Consider the following 17,599-nt stretch of genomic DNA (forward strand, 5'->3'; position numbering starts at 1 on the left):
ATGTTTGCTTACAAAATACATAGTCACCACACTTTACAGTAAATCCAGTGATGCGTTTTGAGACACACTCCTGATGTTTTTTGGGGAGAGTCAGCCAGGTGTCTGACACATGCAGAAACATATCACCATGCTTAAGAGTATCCAAACCAAGCTGAGAATTCAATATATCCCACCTACACATTGAAATCCCAGAGACAGATTGTTGGAATGCCCCCAGGGAGCAAAGCCCTCCTGACATGAAAACAGCTAATACCAAATACAAAGATTATAAGTCACAATACCTGATTTAACACCGATTTAATGATTGTTTTCTGAGGTGGAGTAATGTTCAGAATTTTTAGTTCCTATTTCCATTTCATTTGTAAACTTTGATAGTTTCTATAAAGAAAACCGTATAGTCGAGCATTTGGGTGAGTTGCGCTTTTTAGTTTAACCGCGATTTTAAAATACCATCTACAAAAACAGAGAATCTGGCAGTTTGCTGCACAGTCTCAGATTATATTAAAACAAGTTTCATGGTTCTGCTGTGCTTAAAATATCTGCTATACGGTGTACTCCTGAGATCTTTGGAAACATTCTGATATGGCTGTCATTAACAGTTACAAGAGTAGCCTCTTGAAGTGTCATAACTCTGTTTATTTCATTACAAGTTCTGTGTTACTTGTACCATTGTTCATTCAGTCATGTGCCTGCTTACTTTTACTGTCTCTCTCACTCATGCATGGCAGCACGACGATCTTGGCCTAAGCCTCCGCCCACACCTCCACCCATACAAACGCAGCAAAACATTCTTAATCAGAGACTCAGAGGCATGCCTAAGCAAACACCAAGTACTGTAATAGCTTTTTATTTTGGTTTATTTGATTTTCATGATTTTTTTAAATGCTTTTTTTTGTTTTACACTGGTTGTGCTAATGTGAACTGTTACAGAAATGTATTGCTAAGTAGAATTTAGTGTTAGAATCCTCTGCTTAATTTTTACGATCAGTTAAATTGTGAGTTTAGTTGGTAGAAAATTATTCAGTACTGTCACCTTGTTTGTTGAGAATTTGGTGCACAGAGCATTCTCAAATATAAATGTCAGCACAAACTAACAGAGTTGCTGCATAATGTGTTGCATGAGTTTAAATTGCATTTACCGAACAATGTTTTGTTGCAAGGTAATAGCTTTTTGGCGATATTCACTGCTCCAGTTAGCTTTCTCTGTATTGGTGCAATGGTCCTTTCTTCACACAGTGCCTATTGCTTGAGAATCTCATTTCATATCTGAAAAAATGTGTCCTCTTTTTAGTGAAGCTTTACAACACTACTCTTAAAAAACAGAGTATGTCCAAGAGTAACATTAAGAATTTACAGAGATGTGAATCATCACAGAGATTTCAATGCTTCTGACTCATAGTTAAACAAACGAGTTACAACTCAAAATGAACAGGCGATTTAAAAAAAGAAGTAGAGAGGGATCTTGCCCAAGCACTAAAATTTGGATAAATTCTACCTGGAGCATTGCACATCTTTTGTAAACTGAAAATACCTGTATGTATATTTAGCCTTTTTTATGTAGATTGATATAATAATATCTTTATGTAAAATAAAAGCATGGATTTTAAATTGATATGTCACTTAAGGGAAATCTTGTTTGTACAATATTATATTACTTATTTTAATACCATTTACAACAGAAAATGTAGGACGGTTAGTCTCCCCTGGCAAAAAACTGGAAGATACAATTCGTCTTGCTGAATTGGTTATTGAGGTACTACAGCAAAATGAAGAGCACCACGCAGAGGTGAGTGTTGCTGTCTTCATAGTTTCTCCTCAGTGACTAGCTTATGTGGTTTGATACTATTTTTAAGGATGCTGGTTTTAATATGCTACCAAAATGTTAATTAATTCCTCAAAAGACCCACAAATGTGTGTTTTTCAATCCTTCCTTCAAGTTCTTCAATCGTATCTGAGTCAGAGCAGAGTATTACACTCCCAAATCTAAGACCTTTAAACATTAGTTTCCATTGTTTGTACATAAAGTGTTTATTTTAAGGAGTATGGTCTATTCACCGCAGCAGCTTAGCATTAGAAAATGTGGATGAGGATGAGACTATTAGTTGAAGCTCATTAATTTCAACAATGCTTGTACGAGGTATAGTGTCACAGGCATGTTCCAATGTATTTGGTCTCAAGAGGAATGTGAAGAAACACGGCAGAAAGTTCCACGAAGAGCAGCCACAGTGAAATTCCTCCCTGACCCTTTAGGATAACATGTGGTGATCTTTTACAAGAGTTTTAGCAGTGAAGACCGTAAGATATAGATTTATCTTATGACGAGTGAACAACTTTAAGTTCTTTGAAAATGATAGCAGTGAAAAGACTAAACCAGCTTCTGGCACCACTCCCAGTGCAGTAACATTTGCTGCCTCCCCCATTCCCTCCAATCGAGTTGTCCCTTTAATATTTCTCATGCTATTTGCCATCAAGCTGTCACTTTTTAAATTAAATTTGGATTTGCTTCCTCTCTAAAATATTGAAATACTGTCTGGCTGGGAACTGATTAGAATTCAATTGGCTTCACTGCCCAAGGTTCTTGGGCTGTGAAATAGTTAGACAGTGACATTAATGAGAAGCCAAGATTGTTGACCAGCAATAATATTAAATAGAACAACATTAACAATGGAGAATCTCTGTTACTAGTTCCTGTAAGATGCCCTTGTTTATCAAAGTGAAATATATTCTGATCAGATAGGCTAATCTTTTTATTCAGTGAGTCCACGTATGAGTTTACAGCTTTTCTGTGTATCATTTAATTCATTATTTGGGGGGGAAAAAAGATGGGGTAATTACTCCCCATTGGCGCTTGTTAAAGACAAATACACTCATTCGTTAAATCATTAGTTCATCTGTGAATATTCTTTGGAATGCAATATTGCCACATTTAATAATAAATTCCATAAAATGGCCTTTTTCCATGAACAGACTGTTTAATCATATAGACAGTTACAATTAGTCAAGTTTACACTGAACAACTTTCATTTAGTCATTTTTCCATCTTTTTTTTAAAACGGTGTATTTCGTCAATTCTCTTTCTTTTAAGGAAATGTTTAAATGTAGCTCCATTTTCCAGTGTTGCTTTCTTTACTGTTTATCTGTCTTACATTTCTATGTGTATATTTAACTTTACAAAGAAAACCTGTTCTTGTTAACCTGAAGAAAGGAGTGTAATACATTTTTAAAACTGCAGTATTAAATCCATAGTGCCAATGTATGTACAAAGATAATGGGCCAGTCACAACTAATGCTTGATTTGCATATTCAAATTTCCTCCTTACTGTTCAATCAATCTTGGAACCCTGCAGGGAAAAGAGGTATGTGACTAATCTGAATGAAATGAGTCACCTCCCGTCATGTCTCGTGCATGCCCTAAAGATACCATCTTTCCTAATGGAATTTTACCTAGGTCCTTCCTACTCTTTACTCTTGTTCCAAACACTGATACCAACTGCAGACGGTGCTTTTAAAGATGTTCTTTGTAATGAGTAACATAAATGGTTTGCTTGGGCTGGCTTGACAGCCTCTGCATGTAATATAAAGCACTGCAGTTGCATCTACCACCATCCTTCACCCTCTTGGAATCTTCCCTGAATCTACTTATGTCTGTTTAGATCTGTTGTCTTTTGCGTTACAGTTCTGTTGTTTAACGCAAAACGTAGTGTAAAGTCTGTGTGCCTCCTCTAACTGATTTGTCAAACACCTCTGCCCAGGCATAGAATTATAATAACAATGTCGGTCCATACTTTTTTATATGTATAAAAAAGCTTTACATGTAGTTTTGATGTTTCTGACATTATGAATGTGAATTGCATGCACATCATGCAAGTCACAATATCACTGCAAGATTATAGAATTTGCTTAAGTAGTGAAGTGGATGAAGAGGTAAGTGACTCAAACGCTGCAACCCATAGGGACTCCCTGTATATTGTGTGTGTTTAGTCTGTAGAGCCTTTATTTAAATGCATTGCGCAGTCTTCTTTTAGTCTGTAGGCAGCACTTGTCACTGGTGTCAAAGCGACGCAGTGGGATTGTCAATTGTTAGAATTTGTGTTTAAATTGGTGTGTATGTAATATCATGTGCAAGCCACTAAAACTAGCACACTTTTCGCAATATATTTGTAATTATAAAAGCGTAACAAAAGTTGGTTGATTTTGAGCATAGATTTATGACATCCCACTGATTACGACACACCTGTACCTGAAAAGACTGTTCTCTCTGAGGACAAATCACAATGTGTGACATTACAGAGAAATTTTTATGAGCTTTCGAGGAGTCAACAAGTGCTTCCATAAGTTAAAGAACAAGGAAGTCAGTCATTCATATCTAGTTGAGAGAACTAGTCAGGCTTATAGGCATGCTTGCCTATGTGTTAGTTGGTTGTAGGTCCAAGTTGCACTTTGGGACTTGAGCTCAAAGTTTAGGCTAACTCTTTAATGCTGCGTTTCAGAACTGACCCCTTTTTGGGTGAAATGTTTCCCCGGTCTTGCAGTTTGCTGGAGGCATTTCTCTGCAGGCTTCTGCTGGTGCTGTTCCATGGCTGGTCACTAGGGGGTGCAGGAGAGTGTAGTATTGTGATCTGCCTCCAGTGTAACCAAGCAACCCGCAGCGTGATGCTGGACAGGAGATCAGGCTCCTGCAGTGGGGAGCCTGATGATCATGGGAGGAACCTGCTTCCTAACCCTCACGTGTGTTACTTTTTTAACAGCCGTACCCAGTAAAATCCTGTATTTTATATGGTTAATGTGTTGAAACAGAAATCATTTTATGGCTAGCAGTCGTTCATTCTATTTATGGCTCAGTCTGGATATTTCTCTTGGCAATGAGTCTACCCCCAGATTCTTAAATAGGTTTTACCTAATGAGAATAATGACTGCCAGGAGAGATTATTTTCAAGGTTATGGCCATGTTCACCACAATGAGGCGTTACCAATAAAGGAAGCTGTGGGTAATCTGGGCCTGAATTGGCAACAGCTTATCAAATGTTTGTGACTGTGCTAATCGTGCCACAGAGCAGAATGTCTCATCTCCCACAGCTGCAGTCCTGAGCAGGGACATTTATAGAGACTCCTGAGAAAGCTGCCTCACAGGTTGAGGCCTTTCTGCCCTCATCATTGTTACCAGCCCCGACACTCCCATGTTCATACTTGAACATTGCACAGAATATGCTCAGTTGCCGCAGTGAGGTTCTGATCTCAGCCATGGTGAGGGGCTTGCCCAGAAAGGAGGGAGGGAGTGCAGGAAAGTTAGAGACCGCCTCACATGGACTGCCAAAGAGCAACATTAGCAGAGGCCTAAGGGCAGGTCGGGTTTCTGCAATCAGATTGTCGCTTGGTGCGGAGTTAGCCGGACAATGTGGAGACCATACGAAAATCCACCAGACCATATAGTAGGATCCTGAGTACCACCAGTGTGCTCTGCTTAGCTGCAGCTTTTATTTCTTCCTCATAAATTACTCACAGGTCTAATTCCATTAGTGCTTCAAAGTATTTCACAAAAGAAAAGCACAGTGCACAAAGTTTAACTTCTTAAATTTCATGGGCGCCAGAGTACATTTAGTTTTAATAAGGGTTAAATGCATCAAAACAGATTTTAAAAAACTGTGCTGAAGGGTACAAAATACTATAAACTGTCCACTGAAAAGAAGTTAGAGGGGTTATTATCTTAGAAATACAATGGAAAGACCACTTATCCAGTGCCCCAGCTCATTTGTATTAAATCCTGTGAAGACATTCCTGTTACAAGCATATGAACATTCTCTGGGGTGAGGTATTCAGGAAGAGCAGTTTTGTTCATGTAATAGGCTGCAATTGAATAGGACGTTTCTCCCAGTGAGGACAATAGGGTTAACTGACAGAACTGACAAGAATGTGAATTTGTAAAAAGGCTTTTGATCAGGCCTTAATCACAAGGAAGATCCCTAGCACAGTTAAACTGTGTCCTGCTTGCTGACACAGACCCTTGCCTCAGTTGTTCACTTGCTCTGAATAGATCCATTTATAAAGCTCACACTCAGAAATTCTCTCCCATAAGATCTGACTGTTTTGAAGTAATATCCCCACTGAGGAATATGTCTTTCAGTTAATGCTCCTATATTCTTCAAAGTGTTTCAAAGTTTACAGGGTTTATAAATTGTGTTGAATGTTGTCACCTATTGTGTTCTACTCGGGATATCTTTGTATTCTTTGGAATTTATATTTCTGCAGATTAATTTATGATAAACCACAGTTGATATTGAGAGATTTTCTGCATTTGAAATGGAAACGACTCCTTCAAAGAGTTGGAGTTGACATTTAGAGAAGGGAAAAAGCAGAGACAAGCCAGTATCATTATGACCAAATAGTAGAACGACATTTTCACAACACAAGTAACACAGTTATGACATGTGTTTCTTAACACAAGCAAAGGGCTTCACTTACAGCTTCTCAATAGTGACGATACGTGTTTAATTCAAATATTTAAATGTGATCTGTAAAGGGAACAGAAAATGTAAACAGCTTCTTAAGAAATATTGTTTACCACCTATGAACTTTATAAATACCTTTTCCATAGTTATCAAAAGTTGGGGTAAACCAATTATAAGGCAAGGCAGCTGTTAGCACTATTGCTAAACAGTCCATGCAAGAGAGAGTGCAAAGGTTATATAACCAAACTTGTGTACATCAGGGGTGTCGAATTTCCATTACATGAGCTTTTATAAAGGGCTATGGCACGGAGGAGCTGAAACTTTTTTAGCACCAAAAGGTTAACATAGTAATTTGACCCTCCACTGGCTAAGGAGAGGCAGCCCTACTGCCCTATTTTAACACCTGTGAGAGCAAGAGGCAGTTTAGATCTGGAGGGATGCTGAGCGTGAAGGTGTAACCGCCGAAAGCAGTTTTCTGGTCTGAATCAAAAGTTATGTTAAACGTATGTTTTGCTAGCAAACCTTACCAGTCTGTTTCTTCCAGCATCTCCCCCATCATCCCCTTCCCACTATCTTTACCCCGTCATCCCATCCCCCTGTACTCATCCTGCCATTGCCTACCCCATATCCAGCCCACCCTCCCTTCCCCCTGCACCCATCTCATCATCCCCTCCATTTGTCCTACCCGCCAGCCTAAAGCATCCAAAGCACTACAGAAGGTTTGGGGAAGGATTGTGAGATGGATGTCACCCATACTGGAGGGGTGCAGGAGGAGGGAGTAGAACAGGATAATAAGCAAGAAGAGAACTAAGGATAGGATATCAGTGACATTCTACTCCTTGTGAGATTCCCCCCCCACCCCGCATGTGCAGAATTTTGACCCCTCTCCCCACAGATCTAGCCACGATTGAACAACGATTAATTGGGATCAATGAGTTATTAATGATAATTTTGACACAGCACCGTTGGAGCTGTGGATATGATTGTCACTCTTGACATATTAGGCAGATGTACATTTGACTTGTACAAACAAAGTAAAATAAGGGTGTTTTAAAGTGCAGGGTACTTTTGAAATACCAGCATGCTGTGGATTGCAGAATATCTCAACAGAAATTTGCTCTTATTAAATGTAAGTTCCGCTTCATACTTGGATACCGCAGCTGCACCCAAGCAATCGCTGTTCGGTTTGTCAAAGGCAGATGGTGGCCCAGTGGTGCCACCCGTCAGTGCGACATGTCACAGACTGGAAGACCCAGCTTTGGTTCCCAGCCCTTTGGCTGACATTTGCACTTGGATTTTGCCCAGCTGCCGAGTTGTCAGTGTTAGCTGGGTCATTGGCCGCAGCACTGAGGTGTTGCAATGAGGATAAGATTGGTTAATGATTCCACATTCGCTTGTAATTCAGAAATCTGTATCAGCGACATTACCAAAATCTGCGGAAATACGTCAGTCACCCATCTGCCCTCTCAGATGAATTCCAGGGCATGTAGCCTTAGGAGATTACAAAAGGGATGAAAATGGGCATAATACGGTATTTATCAAAAAAATTGCAAAAAAAATTATAACCAAGTGTTGCAATATAATTCCTTATTTTATTCCTTAATTCTTTAAGTATGTTTTTTTTAAAACTAGCTGTTGAATAGGAACACAATATGAGAACTTTTCAAAAGAAAATGATAGTGTCTGTGTGAAGTGATACCGGCATTATGTCACCTCAGAGTTACTGTATGAGGTCCCATAGCTGGCACCACTCATATTGCATGTTACTAGCCAGCAACAGGTACATGACAAACATGCATGTATTTCCAACACATTCACATCTCAGCCATCCAGGATGTGAATGTAACTCCTTGGACCCCATCAGAAGCCTGCCTAACAGGCTGAAAAGCATGCACAAGAGAACTAGCTGCATGAATATCTGCTGGGAGTCCCAATAGGAAATAGCCAATAAACCCAAAGAGGCATTGTCTTGTAGAAAGCTGCTAAATGGCATGACTTCAGTGAGTTATTGTTAAGAGAACAGCAAAACAATCAGACCAGTGATCATTATTTGGTTTATTTGATATTAATGTGTTGCCCAGAGTGCAAATGATTGTGATCTCTTATGTAGTACAAAGGTTGGGGAAGGCAGACATCTACTTAACCTCCCCCCTGAAAAGAATTGGATTGCGAAAGAGACTTAAGAGATAGTTCTTCTGTTTATCGTACCTCTGTTATTTAAAGTGCTCTTTTCTTTACAATAACTCGAATGGTTTCCATAGTATGAACATCTGCCCTATAGAGCTGCACCCAAACCAGTTTACGACAGACCTTTCTAAAGTAGTTGAGAGTATTTAACTGTATTCATTCTTTTTCATATGGCATATGGCTTTCTCCCTCGAAGGCCTTTGCTTGGTGGTCAGATTTGATGGTTGAACACGCAGAGACCTTTCTGTCGCTATTTGCAGTCGATATGGACACAGCTTTGGAAACTCAGCCCCCGGACACTTGGGACAGCTTCCCCCTATTTCAGCTGCTGAATGATTTCCTGAGGAGCGACTGTATGTATTTTTTTAAAAATATATATGCATATTGCTGTTTTACAATAAGTTCTCGGTATTACTACAACTCTTGATTATTGGACCTCACACCTTAGCAATCTACATGAAATAGGATTTAAGGATAAACATTGTCACAATAGACTGGTCAATGGAGTTGTTCCATTTGTATTCAATTGCTGTTATAGTTTGATATCTAGACAGTTTTTGATTATCTTCAGCTGTTGTTCAATGTCCATCTTTCCATTAAGTTCCATTGTCGCTCTAATGATAATATTATCATTGCACTAAATCTTGCAGCCAGCATTTGAAATCTTGGTTCTGATATGATCACAATAATTCTCAATTTTAGATAATCTTATGAATGGAAAATTCCACAAACACCTTCAAGATGTCTTCGCTCCTCTTGTGGTTAGATATGTCGACTTGATGGAGTCATCAATTGCACAATCAATTCACAGGGGCTTTGAGCGTGAATCGTGGGAGCCTGTAAAGTAAGGACACCTCCTTTGATATTCTTTGAGTTTGGATGCAGATGGATGAAGATATACCCAAATGGCGATCAGTTCACTGCAAATGCTGCAGCTTGTGTGCAAGTAATTTTACATTTTGTTCGAGGAATCAGATGGGCTTCAGATTAGGCCTATAATATGATATTAAATGACCAACAGATGTAAAGGAAACCTCCATAGAGTCAGGAAGCCAATCAGTTTGACGCTTTTTTTTGCTTTATTTTTTGGGAGGGGTTTTCTGAATAGGATTTGTTTCAATAGATTGATTTCCAAGACCCACTTTGAAAGCAACCCGTTTTACCCCCCCATTTTTGACCTGTTTCCCTTTTGCAGACCTTGCTGTCATTGTGCAGAAACAAACTGTGACTCAGGCTACAGAGCGCCACTTATTGCCATCGGGTCCAGCACAACTGGAAACAATCCAGTCTTGACTCAGATGGTTGAACCTAATCAAAATGCAGTCTAACATGATTGAAAATCTGACAATTTAAATTCCACAATCGATGAAAGCAATATAAAAATCTATCGGTGCATAAGGGAACCCTCTGCTCTGCTTCCTTTAGCAGGAAATTTCAGTATTTGTTCTGATAAGAAACCTCTCCCAAGGGCTAATTGCACACTTAAAAATGAACTGGATTTCAATAGAGCTTTGAGTATTCCTTTAAATGTTTCACCCAATTCATAGCAACATCTTGACCAATTCATTTTTCCTTGAAACTTCACTTAGTAAACTGAGCCAAACACAATGTAAAATCGATTGAGAATGTAACGGATGAAATCCACAAGTTACTTTAGATGCCATCTAAGCAGTCAACACACTGAAAATACCAAGCTCTATGGACTTATCCAGTGAGTAGCTGATACCTGCAATGTTATAAGGTTGCAGGTTACATCCACACCTGGTCTGTGTCTCATCTCACCTGGGGCTAGGATTCGAATCCTACTATTAACATCTGGAAGCATAGAAACAGGAGTCGGTCATTCAGCCCCTCGAGTCTGTTCCAATAAGATCGGGGCTAATCGGTACCTCAACTCCAATTACCCGACTTTGCCCCATATCCCTTGATATTTTGACCTAACAAATATCTATTCACGTCAGTCTTGAAAATGTGAATGGATCCAACGCCCACAGCATTTTGGGGGAGAGAGTTCCAGATTTCCACTATCCTTTCGCCCAGATTCCCCTTTACCACTCTCTTTCTCTTAATATGTATTGATAAAAATGTTTACTCTTGCTCTTGATATCCCTTGCACCCTAGGGAGGAGAAACAAACATTTACTATTCAGTGACTCCTGCTGGAGATGTGTGGGTGTGTGGTTCTTGGCCTCAGCAATTTTTCTTCCCTTCTCTCCACTTTCGAATAGCTTACCAACACTCATCAATTAATAATGACAGGTTGGATGTGATGGACCACAAGGTGCTTGACCATGAAAGTGCACCCCAAGAAAAGGGAAAATAAATCAAACTAAGTCAGGAGAAGAACTGGGAGAAAATCATTGAGGGAGAAAATAATAAATATTAATTGTCCCGTCTCTCTTCACCAGAGCAAATGGTAACAAATTACCTGAAAAAATCTAAAACTACAATAGTCAGATTTTCATTGCATTACATAGAGTGATTTGCCCACAAAATGCTGTTTTGACCACAAAATATACAGTCAATTCACTTTACAGTATATTCTGTGAAGCGCTTTGAGACGTCTCGAAGACTCTATATCAAATTCGAGGTTTATTATTTATTTAGCACATAAATAGGCCATTTAGCCCAACAGGTATATGCTGGAGTTTATGCTCCCCACCTATTCCCTTCTCCAATTCCCTTCTATTCCCTTCTCGCTCATGTGTGCATCAAGCTTTCTCTTAAATGCTTTTTGCTTGAACTGTAGCTTCGAGCAGTGAGTTCTACATTCTCACCACCCTCTGCATGAAGATGTTCCTCCTAAATTCCGTATTAGATCTACCTACTAGCTATCTTATATTAATACCCTCTCATTTTGTACTCACCAGCAAGTGGAAACAGTCCATCAACTTCCACTTTATCGTATCCTTTCAAATTCTTAAACACGTCTAGCAGTTCCCCTCTCAATCATCTCAACTCTAGAAAGAGAAGCTGTAACCGGCGTGCCACAACCCATTACACAACCATCAACAATTAGACAGAATTGTGCTTTTTAATAGTAAACGCTGTGTGTGCTTGAATGACAACTAACAGCTGTATTGCTTTTCAGGGAAAAATGCAATTTCAAAAATGTTAATGCCTAGAATGTCATTTTGAATATATTTTGCTAGCCTGCAGGTTTTGGTTTGTATTTTACTGAACACCATCAAAAGTGTCTACACAGTTCTTTGCAAACTGCATTGTAATCATTTAAAAAGGAGGCTACTCAAGCCAGCTGTTTGGCTGTAATGCCAATCCGTATTCATGTGGAGGTGCCTATTTTGTGATATATTTATTTGACAGTCACCTTACTGCAGAATCTTGTTTCCTCTTAAGAATGCAGTAATCTCCAAAGTTCTTGATTGTCATATGACTGCAGGCACCTTGTTTAAAAGGTGTATTTGCCTTCTACATTGTGAATTCAAGATAAAGCAGTATTTGGGTTTCATATTAAATGTGTATATGTAAATGTTTCAGTTAAATGCATCCATTATGTGAACTGAATGCTAGTAATGGTTTCATGCTACCAACAGATGGCACAAGTATGACTAATTGTATTTATGGCATCCGCGCATATAAAAGCATACACGCAAATGGCGTGTGTGAGTATATTTCTGATTCCGTCATTAAGTAATAAATGTCGAGCAATGCTTGCGACTTCTTGAACTTGAAGCACTCAAGCTTCTTTGAAATCACTGTGTTATGTTTAAGTTTAAAAGTTCAATATAAATTTTTAATCAAACAAAGTGATAGAGCTACACATTAATTTGAAATAAAAGGACTGAGGCGTAAGTGACATAATGTTCTACTACCTTGTTATAACAAGCATTGAATTGTCCTGATATTGGCAATAAGTAGTGGCACATTTATAGTTACGATCAGCGTAACTGTCTTTGGGTCAAAGTATATTTTTTAATAGATTTATAGATGGAAAACAGAACAACATCATGGCCTGCCTTTTGGATGTGGCACTTCCTGAGCCCCTTGAATTTTTTCTCTTCATTTTTGACTTCTTGTCATTCCCTGACTCATTAGATAGATCTGCTCGAAATCAAGCAGTAGATTAACTCAGATAGTAACTATTTGTCTCATTTGTCTCTAATGCTCTTCTGTCAGAGACATTGGGAATGTTCCTTGTCTGCCACTGCTTTTCATGGTGTCCATTTGAATGGAAGATACAGCTTCACTATAGATTCCAATATACTCCCAGTTAGTGGTGATTGAATGGGTCCCTCACTGGAGAGGGGAATCATCTGTGTGGAATGTCCTTTCCTTAACGTTTCTCTTAGTAATAGATACACATACTGACAATTAAGGGGATATGCACCAGAAAATGTAAAATTTCTTAGTTAATTGAGTTAGTTGCTTATTTTTGTAATAAAAAAGCTGGAACACTTATTAAAAAGTAATTCATTATTTTGTACACTTAAGTGAATTCAGTGAAATACTTTGAGACGCACTCCTGACATGAAAGGCACGAATGACATTAAATTAAATTGACACTCCTGACATTAAATGCAAGAATTTTTTTTATTGTAGCTATACCCACGCCAGGTAATAAACTAAGTTGAGCTATTAGCATAATAAGCTATCACTGCTAGGTTGTATTTACAGTGCTTAGGAATATTACAATTTAAATAGTTACGGAAAATATTACTATTGTAACTAGTTACTACTCAGCACCCATTTCCTTCTTTCATGTTTCTGACAGATTTATTGCTTGTCTGATGATAAGAATGACTTTATATTGTTTAGTTTTTAAAGTTACAACAACAATCTGTATTAATATTGCACCCTTCACACAGGATAGCATCTCAGAGCCCTGTCTAGTTAGGTTACAGGTAAGAACAATTGCTAACATTGCTGAGGGTGTAATCAGTTTATTTTCATACCCTTCTGAAGTTGCTAGTATTTAGCTTTGCAGTAATTTTATTTCTTTGTGCAAACGTTTTTGTGGTTTTAAGCATTTTAAAGACATTATTGTATCAGTTCCGAACTGTGCAACCTAATTGCAGTTGTCAGATTGCGTGCAGCACTATGGCAAAATGCATCCCCATTTGTCTGAATATGCAATAGTGATTAGCAATAATCCCCTGTAAAGATATTAATTTGACTGGAATTCTAGGCTTAGCTACAGGCTTTCTTTACACCTATGTACAACCTCTTTACTACATAAGGAAATATATTGGTTGATTTATTTCACCTTTCAACGTATCTTTGCAATTCCTTTAGGTTACAATCTGATGAGGGAATTATTTCAGTGTTACAAATGATATAAAATAGCATCTTTCAAGCTGTGTCTCTTTGTTTCTGTCAATAATCTATTGATTTACTTCTGAACATCTGGAAGTGTGAGATTCTGTTCTAATTTCCTCTAACTTTGTTTATTTCTGTCTGTTGAAACAGTCAGAAAATCCACAGCAAGTTCACATCTCGTGCTTACGTGAAACCTTTTTCGTGTTTTGTTTCTTTGTTTCGTTTTTTATTGCTGTGAATTTTTTGATGGTTTTGCAGATTTATTTAGAACTGTCATGTGCTTCCACATCTGCGTCTACATTGTCCCTGTTATGGTATTTTCTTTCTGTCTGTTTCTTCCACAGGAGTTTAACAAGTAATCTGCCCAATGTGAATCTACCAAATGTGAATCTCCCCAAAGTTCCAAATCTTCCAGTTAACCTCCCACAAATGCCTAGCTTTTCTGCTTCATCATGGATCGCTGCTATATATGACTCTGAGTGTGTATTCGATACACGTTAGATCTGAAATTGTCACCTACAGTAACCTGGCATGAATTTGTCTTGGATTTACTTGTTTTTCCTATTATAAATTCTGGTAAGAAATCAAACCAAAACTATCATTCATCCACCAAGAGGGTTCTCTTTAGATTTTTTGAGAGAAATGTTTGCTTTTAAATAATCAATTTTCATTTATAAAAGCATTTTTACCCAAATACATCTTGAATGGGCATATTTTAAAATTTCTGAAACAATATGAAATAATATATTTGTGGTTCAGATATCTTCAATCCAAGGAAATCTCTCTATATATATTTTTTCTTCATCTTCTCTTTATCATATGAATATTGCACTATAGATAATGTGACAAAACTTGCATCTCTTCCATGCTATTTGAGCTGCAATACATTCCCACAGCTCAGTACCTTGCACTTAATCAAGGGGTATCTATATTGGTCTGAATTCAGTATTTTCACTCTGTTCATTGAACATTTTAACTAGCAGTTTAATTATATAGATAATTACATCATTGCTCCTGTAAGTTTGGTCAGCCTTGAACAACTGGATAAAAGAATAAAAGTTTCTTCAGTTTTAGTTTCCAAACTTCATCCAGGCCATCTAAAACTTGTTTTAAAAAAAGCCCTGATTTGAATTAATCAAAAGAAAAAAACATTAAATCCAAGTGAAAAGAACTTAACTTTGTGCATATTTAACAATTTTAATGTGTTTAAGCTGCTCAAAGCATGGAATTTCAATGTTAGGCGGTGGGATCATTCCCCCAAAAACGGAAAACCATTTTCATGCCAGGTTGACTATATGGAAGACTAGTTTAGGAAGCATTTGAAAATGGAAAGCATGGAGACCTAGAGAGCTTGTCCATTTTATTCTTTTTGCATGCTGTGTGATAGCTTGGAAAGATAATGAATCAATGCATAATAGCAAAGCAAGATCGACGACCATATTCTAATTCTGTCATAGTACACTAACCTCTGTTATAAAAATCCCTGGAATTTCCTTGAGTTGCATTGTGTTTTATGGGACATTCACTGTGGTACGTAGCTCATTATAACATGCAAAATGCTTGGCTCCCAAGGACTATTATAATAAGGATCGAGTGTACTTTTACAACATTTGAGAGCAATCAGGCTGGTAACACATACAACTTGTCACTCTTCATTGTACGGTTATGTTCTTGGTCCTGCGGAAGTACCGTCATTGTGCTGTGATGTGACGTGGATATATGTATTGTCAAAATTAACAAGCTGTCAGTGGATTGTGAAATGCTTGATTCTGTATCTTTCCACTGGAACCCAAAACATTTTTTCTGTAGAATCAATGAATTTTTTGTAACCGTGATCTATGTGGACAAAAAAAGAGTCCCTCAATAAACAAACCTTTCTACCTGTCAGCACAGCGTTCCCACAAGGTGGGGGTTACCTTGGCATGTTGGGATATGGTCTCACCCTACAGTAGCTTTCTCCTGGCTCTGAAGCATTCGTTACTTCAGTGCAGCTGGCATCCATCACATTGGAAACACAGACTGCCATATGTTGTTTCTGGAGATGATGCCAGCAGTAGTGGTAATGCATGGTGTATACAACATCTAAAAAAAAAGTCCAGTGTGCTAGCGTTAGTGGTTCGCGAGGATGGATTTCATGAGAAAAGAAAAGAAATAAAATTTTACAGTGAGGCCAAGGCTGCTGGAATCCCAAACGCATGGGTACTTTTCATTGAAGGCTACTTCTTTTAACAGTTTAGCCTACATATCTCTGGCTGCCCTGAGGACATTCTGCGGAAAAGTTATTAAGGTACTTCAAGATGGATTAGTTGTTATCCCCAAAACATTGACCACTATTGGCAAAGCAACCTAAATTGTTAAGGGTCAACCTGGAGGTCCTAGCCATAATTGGCAAACCCTCGCCCACCACTAAAGCACCCAACCCCAGAGCAAGTTTGTCTTGGTTTCTGAGAAATTTTTTTGAAACATGCATGAAACCACAATTTAAAATTAAACCCACCCACCCAAGTAGTTAAGATCCCAGGCTAACTTTTACCATACACTTTTTCTGTAAACCAATTTTAACTTGAGTAATTCCTAAACCTGCATGCAGTTAGAGGATTGCTAACTATTCAATAATACTGTAACGTGGCACTACAAAACACATGAGGTGTATGATAAAAAAAATCCAAGCTCTGACTGTTGGGATCTTATTTCTAAAATCCTTCTTTTGCTTTAGACTGCTGTGCACCCCAGGCATTGAGCTAGTATCTATATTATTTGAAAAGTGACTTAAGGCTGATTCTGACTAGTGTTTCCCTGTTTTTTCAGCAATGGTTCAGCAACCTCCGAAGATCTGTTTTGGAAACTAGATGCCCTGCAGACATTCATTAGAGATCTGCATTGGCCAGAGGAGGAGTTTGCAAAACACCTGGAGCAAAGACTCAAGCTCATGTCCAGTGACATGATTGAATCATGTGTTAAAAGGTTAGACTTTCTACAGAACAAGTGTAAACAAACCAAACGAGTACTTATGTGAGAACATAATCCCTATTTAGTGGATTACCTAGAAGATTTAATTATAATTCACGATAGCCAATTCAGAAAGAAAGGAACCTTTGCTGTATTACATTGGCATGCTTGACATGCCACGTCACTCAATTGCTGCCAATAATGTATTATACTTGCTTTGAAAGCACAGGATCTGAATTGAATATTGCATGGGAATGTCTCTGTAAACACTATAATAGATGTGAAGTATTACACTGGATTTCCAGTTGTGTTCTGCGTAACACAAAAGCAATTGCAATGTACCGTATTAAGCAGGAACATACAGTACTTGTTCTAGCACTAAGAGTACCAGTTAGTATATAACACTCCTTTCCAGTGATTTAGATGTCTGAGTAGATATCTGGAGCCATTTGTAATTGTTTTATTTTCCATATCTCTCTGACCACGCATTCAGTCACCATTTCCTTCCCCTCCCTCTTCACCTCTTATTTCTCCCCCCTCAGCTTGGATGATCAGTATAAAGTGCTTTGAGATGTCCTCCTGACATGAAAGGCACAATGGAAATGGAAATTGTCTTACAATTGTATTGTATAATATTAATGAGTAGTCTTAGACTCTCCTTTTCCTCAAAACATATTTTGAAAACAATTGTTTACATAATTTACATTATTTGTACAATTTGGCTGGCCCTTGGCACTGTTT

At 38.2% G+C, this 17,599-nt stretch overlaps 1 protein-coding gene across 17 annotated transcripts in view; it reads left to right on the forward strand.

Moving 5' to 3' along the window:
* Nucleotides 1-17,599, forward strand: part of cadpsa (Ca2+-dependent activator protein for secretion a) — a 229,556-nt gene that overhangs the window by 170,285 nt on the left and 41,672 nt on the right. For 8 of the 17 annotated variants that reach the window (XM_007895168.2, XM_007895169.2, XM_042339414.1 and 5 more), the window contains 6 exons: nt 1,680-1,786; nt 3,348-3,356; nt 8,830-8,986; nt 9,336-9,477; nt 14,254-14,388; nt 16,718-16,873. In XM_007895168.2, coding sequence (XP_007893359.1) covers nt 1,680-1,786; nt 3,348-3,356; nt 8,830-8,986; nt 9,336-9,477; nt 14,254-14,388; nt 16,718-16,873 — 706 coding nt within the window. The remainder of the gene's footprint in view (nt 1-1,679; nt 1,787-3,347; nt 3,357-8,829; nt 8,987-9,335; nt 9,478-14,253; nt 14,389-16,717; nt 16,874-17,599) is intronic. The other 9 variants (XM_042339420.1, XM_042339421.1, XM_007895172.2 and 6 more) reach the window with 3 other exon arrangements.

The sequence above is a fragment of the Callorhinchus milii genome, unplaced genomic scaffold, assembly GCF_018977255.1.
Source record: "Callorhinchus milii isolate IMCB2004 unplaced genomic scaffold, IMCB_Cmil_1.0 Scaffold12, whole genome shotgun sequence".
In the NCBI taxonomy this organism is placed as follows: domain Eukaryota; kingdom Metazoa; phylum Chordata; class Chondrichthyes; order Chimaeriformes; family Callorhinchidae; genus Callorhinchus; species Callorhinchus milii.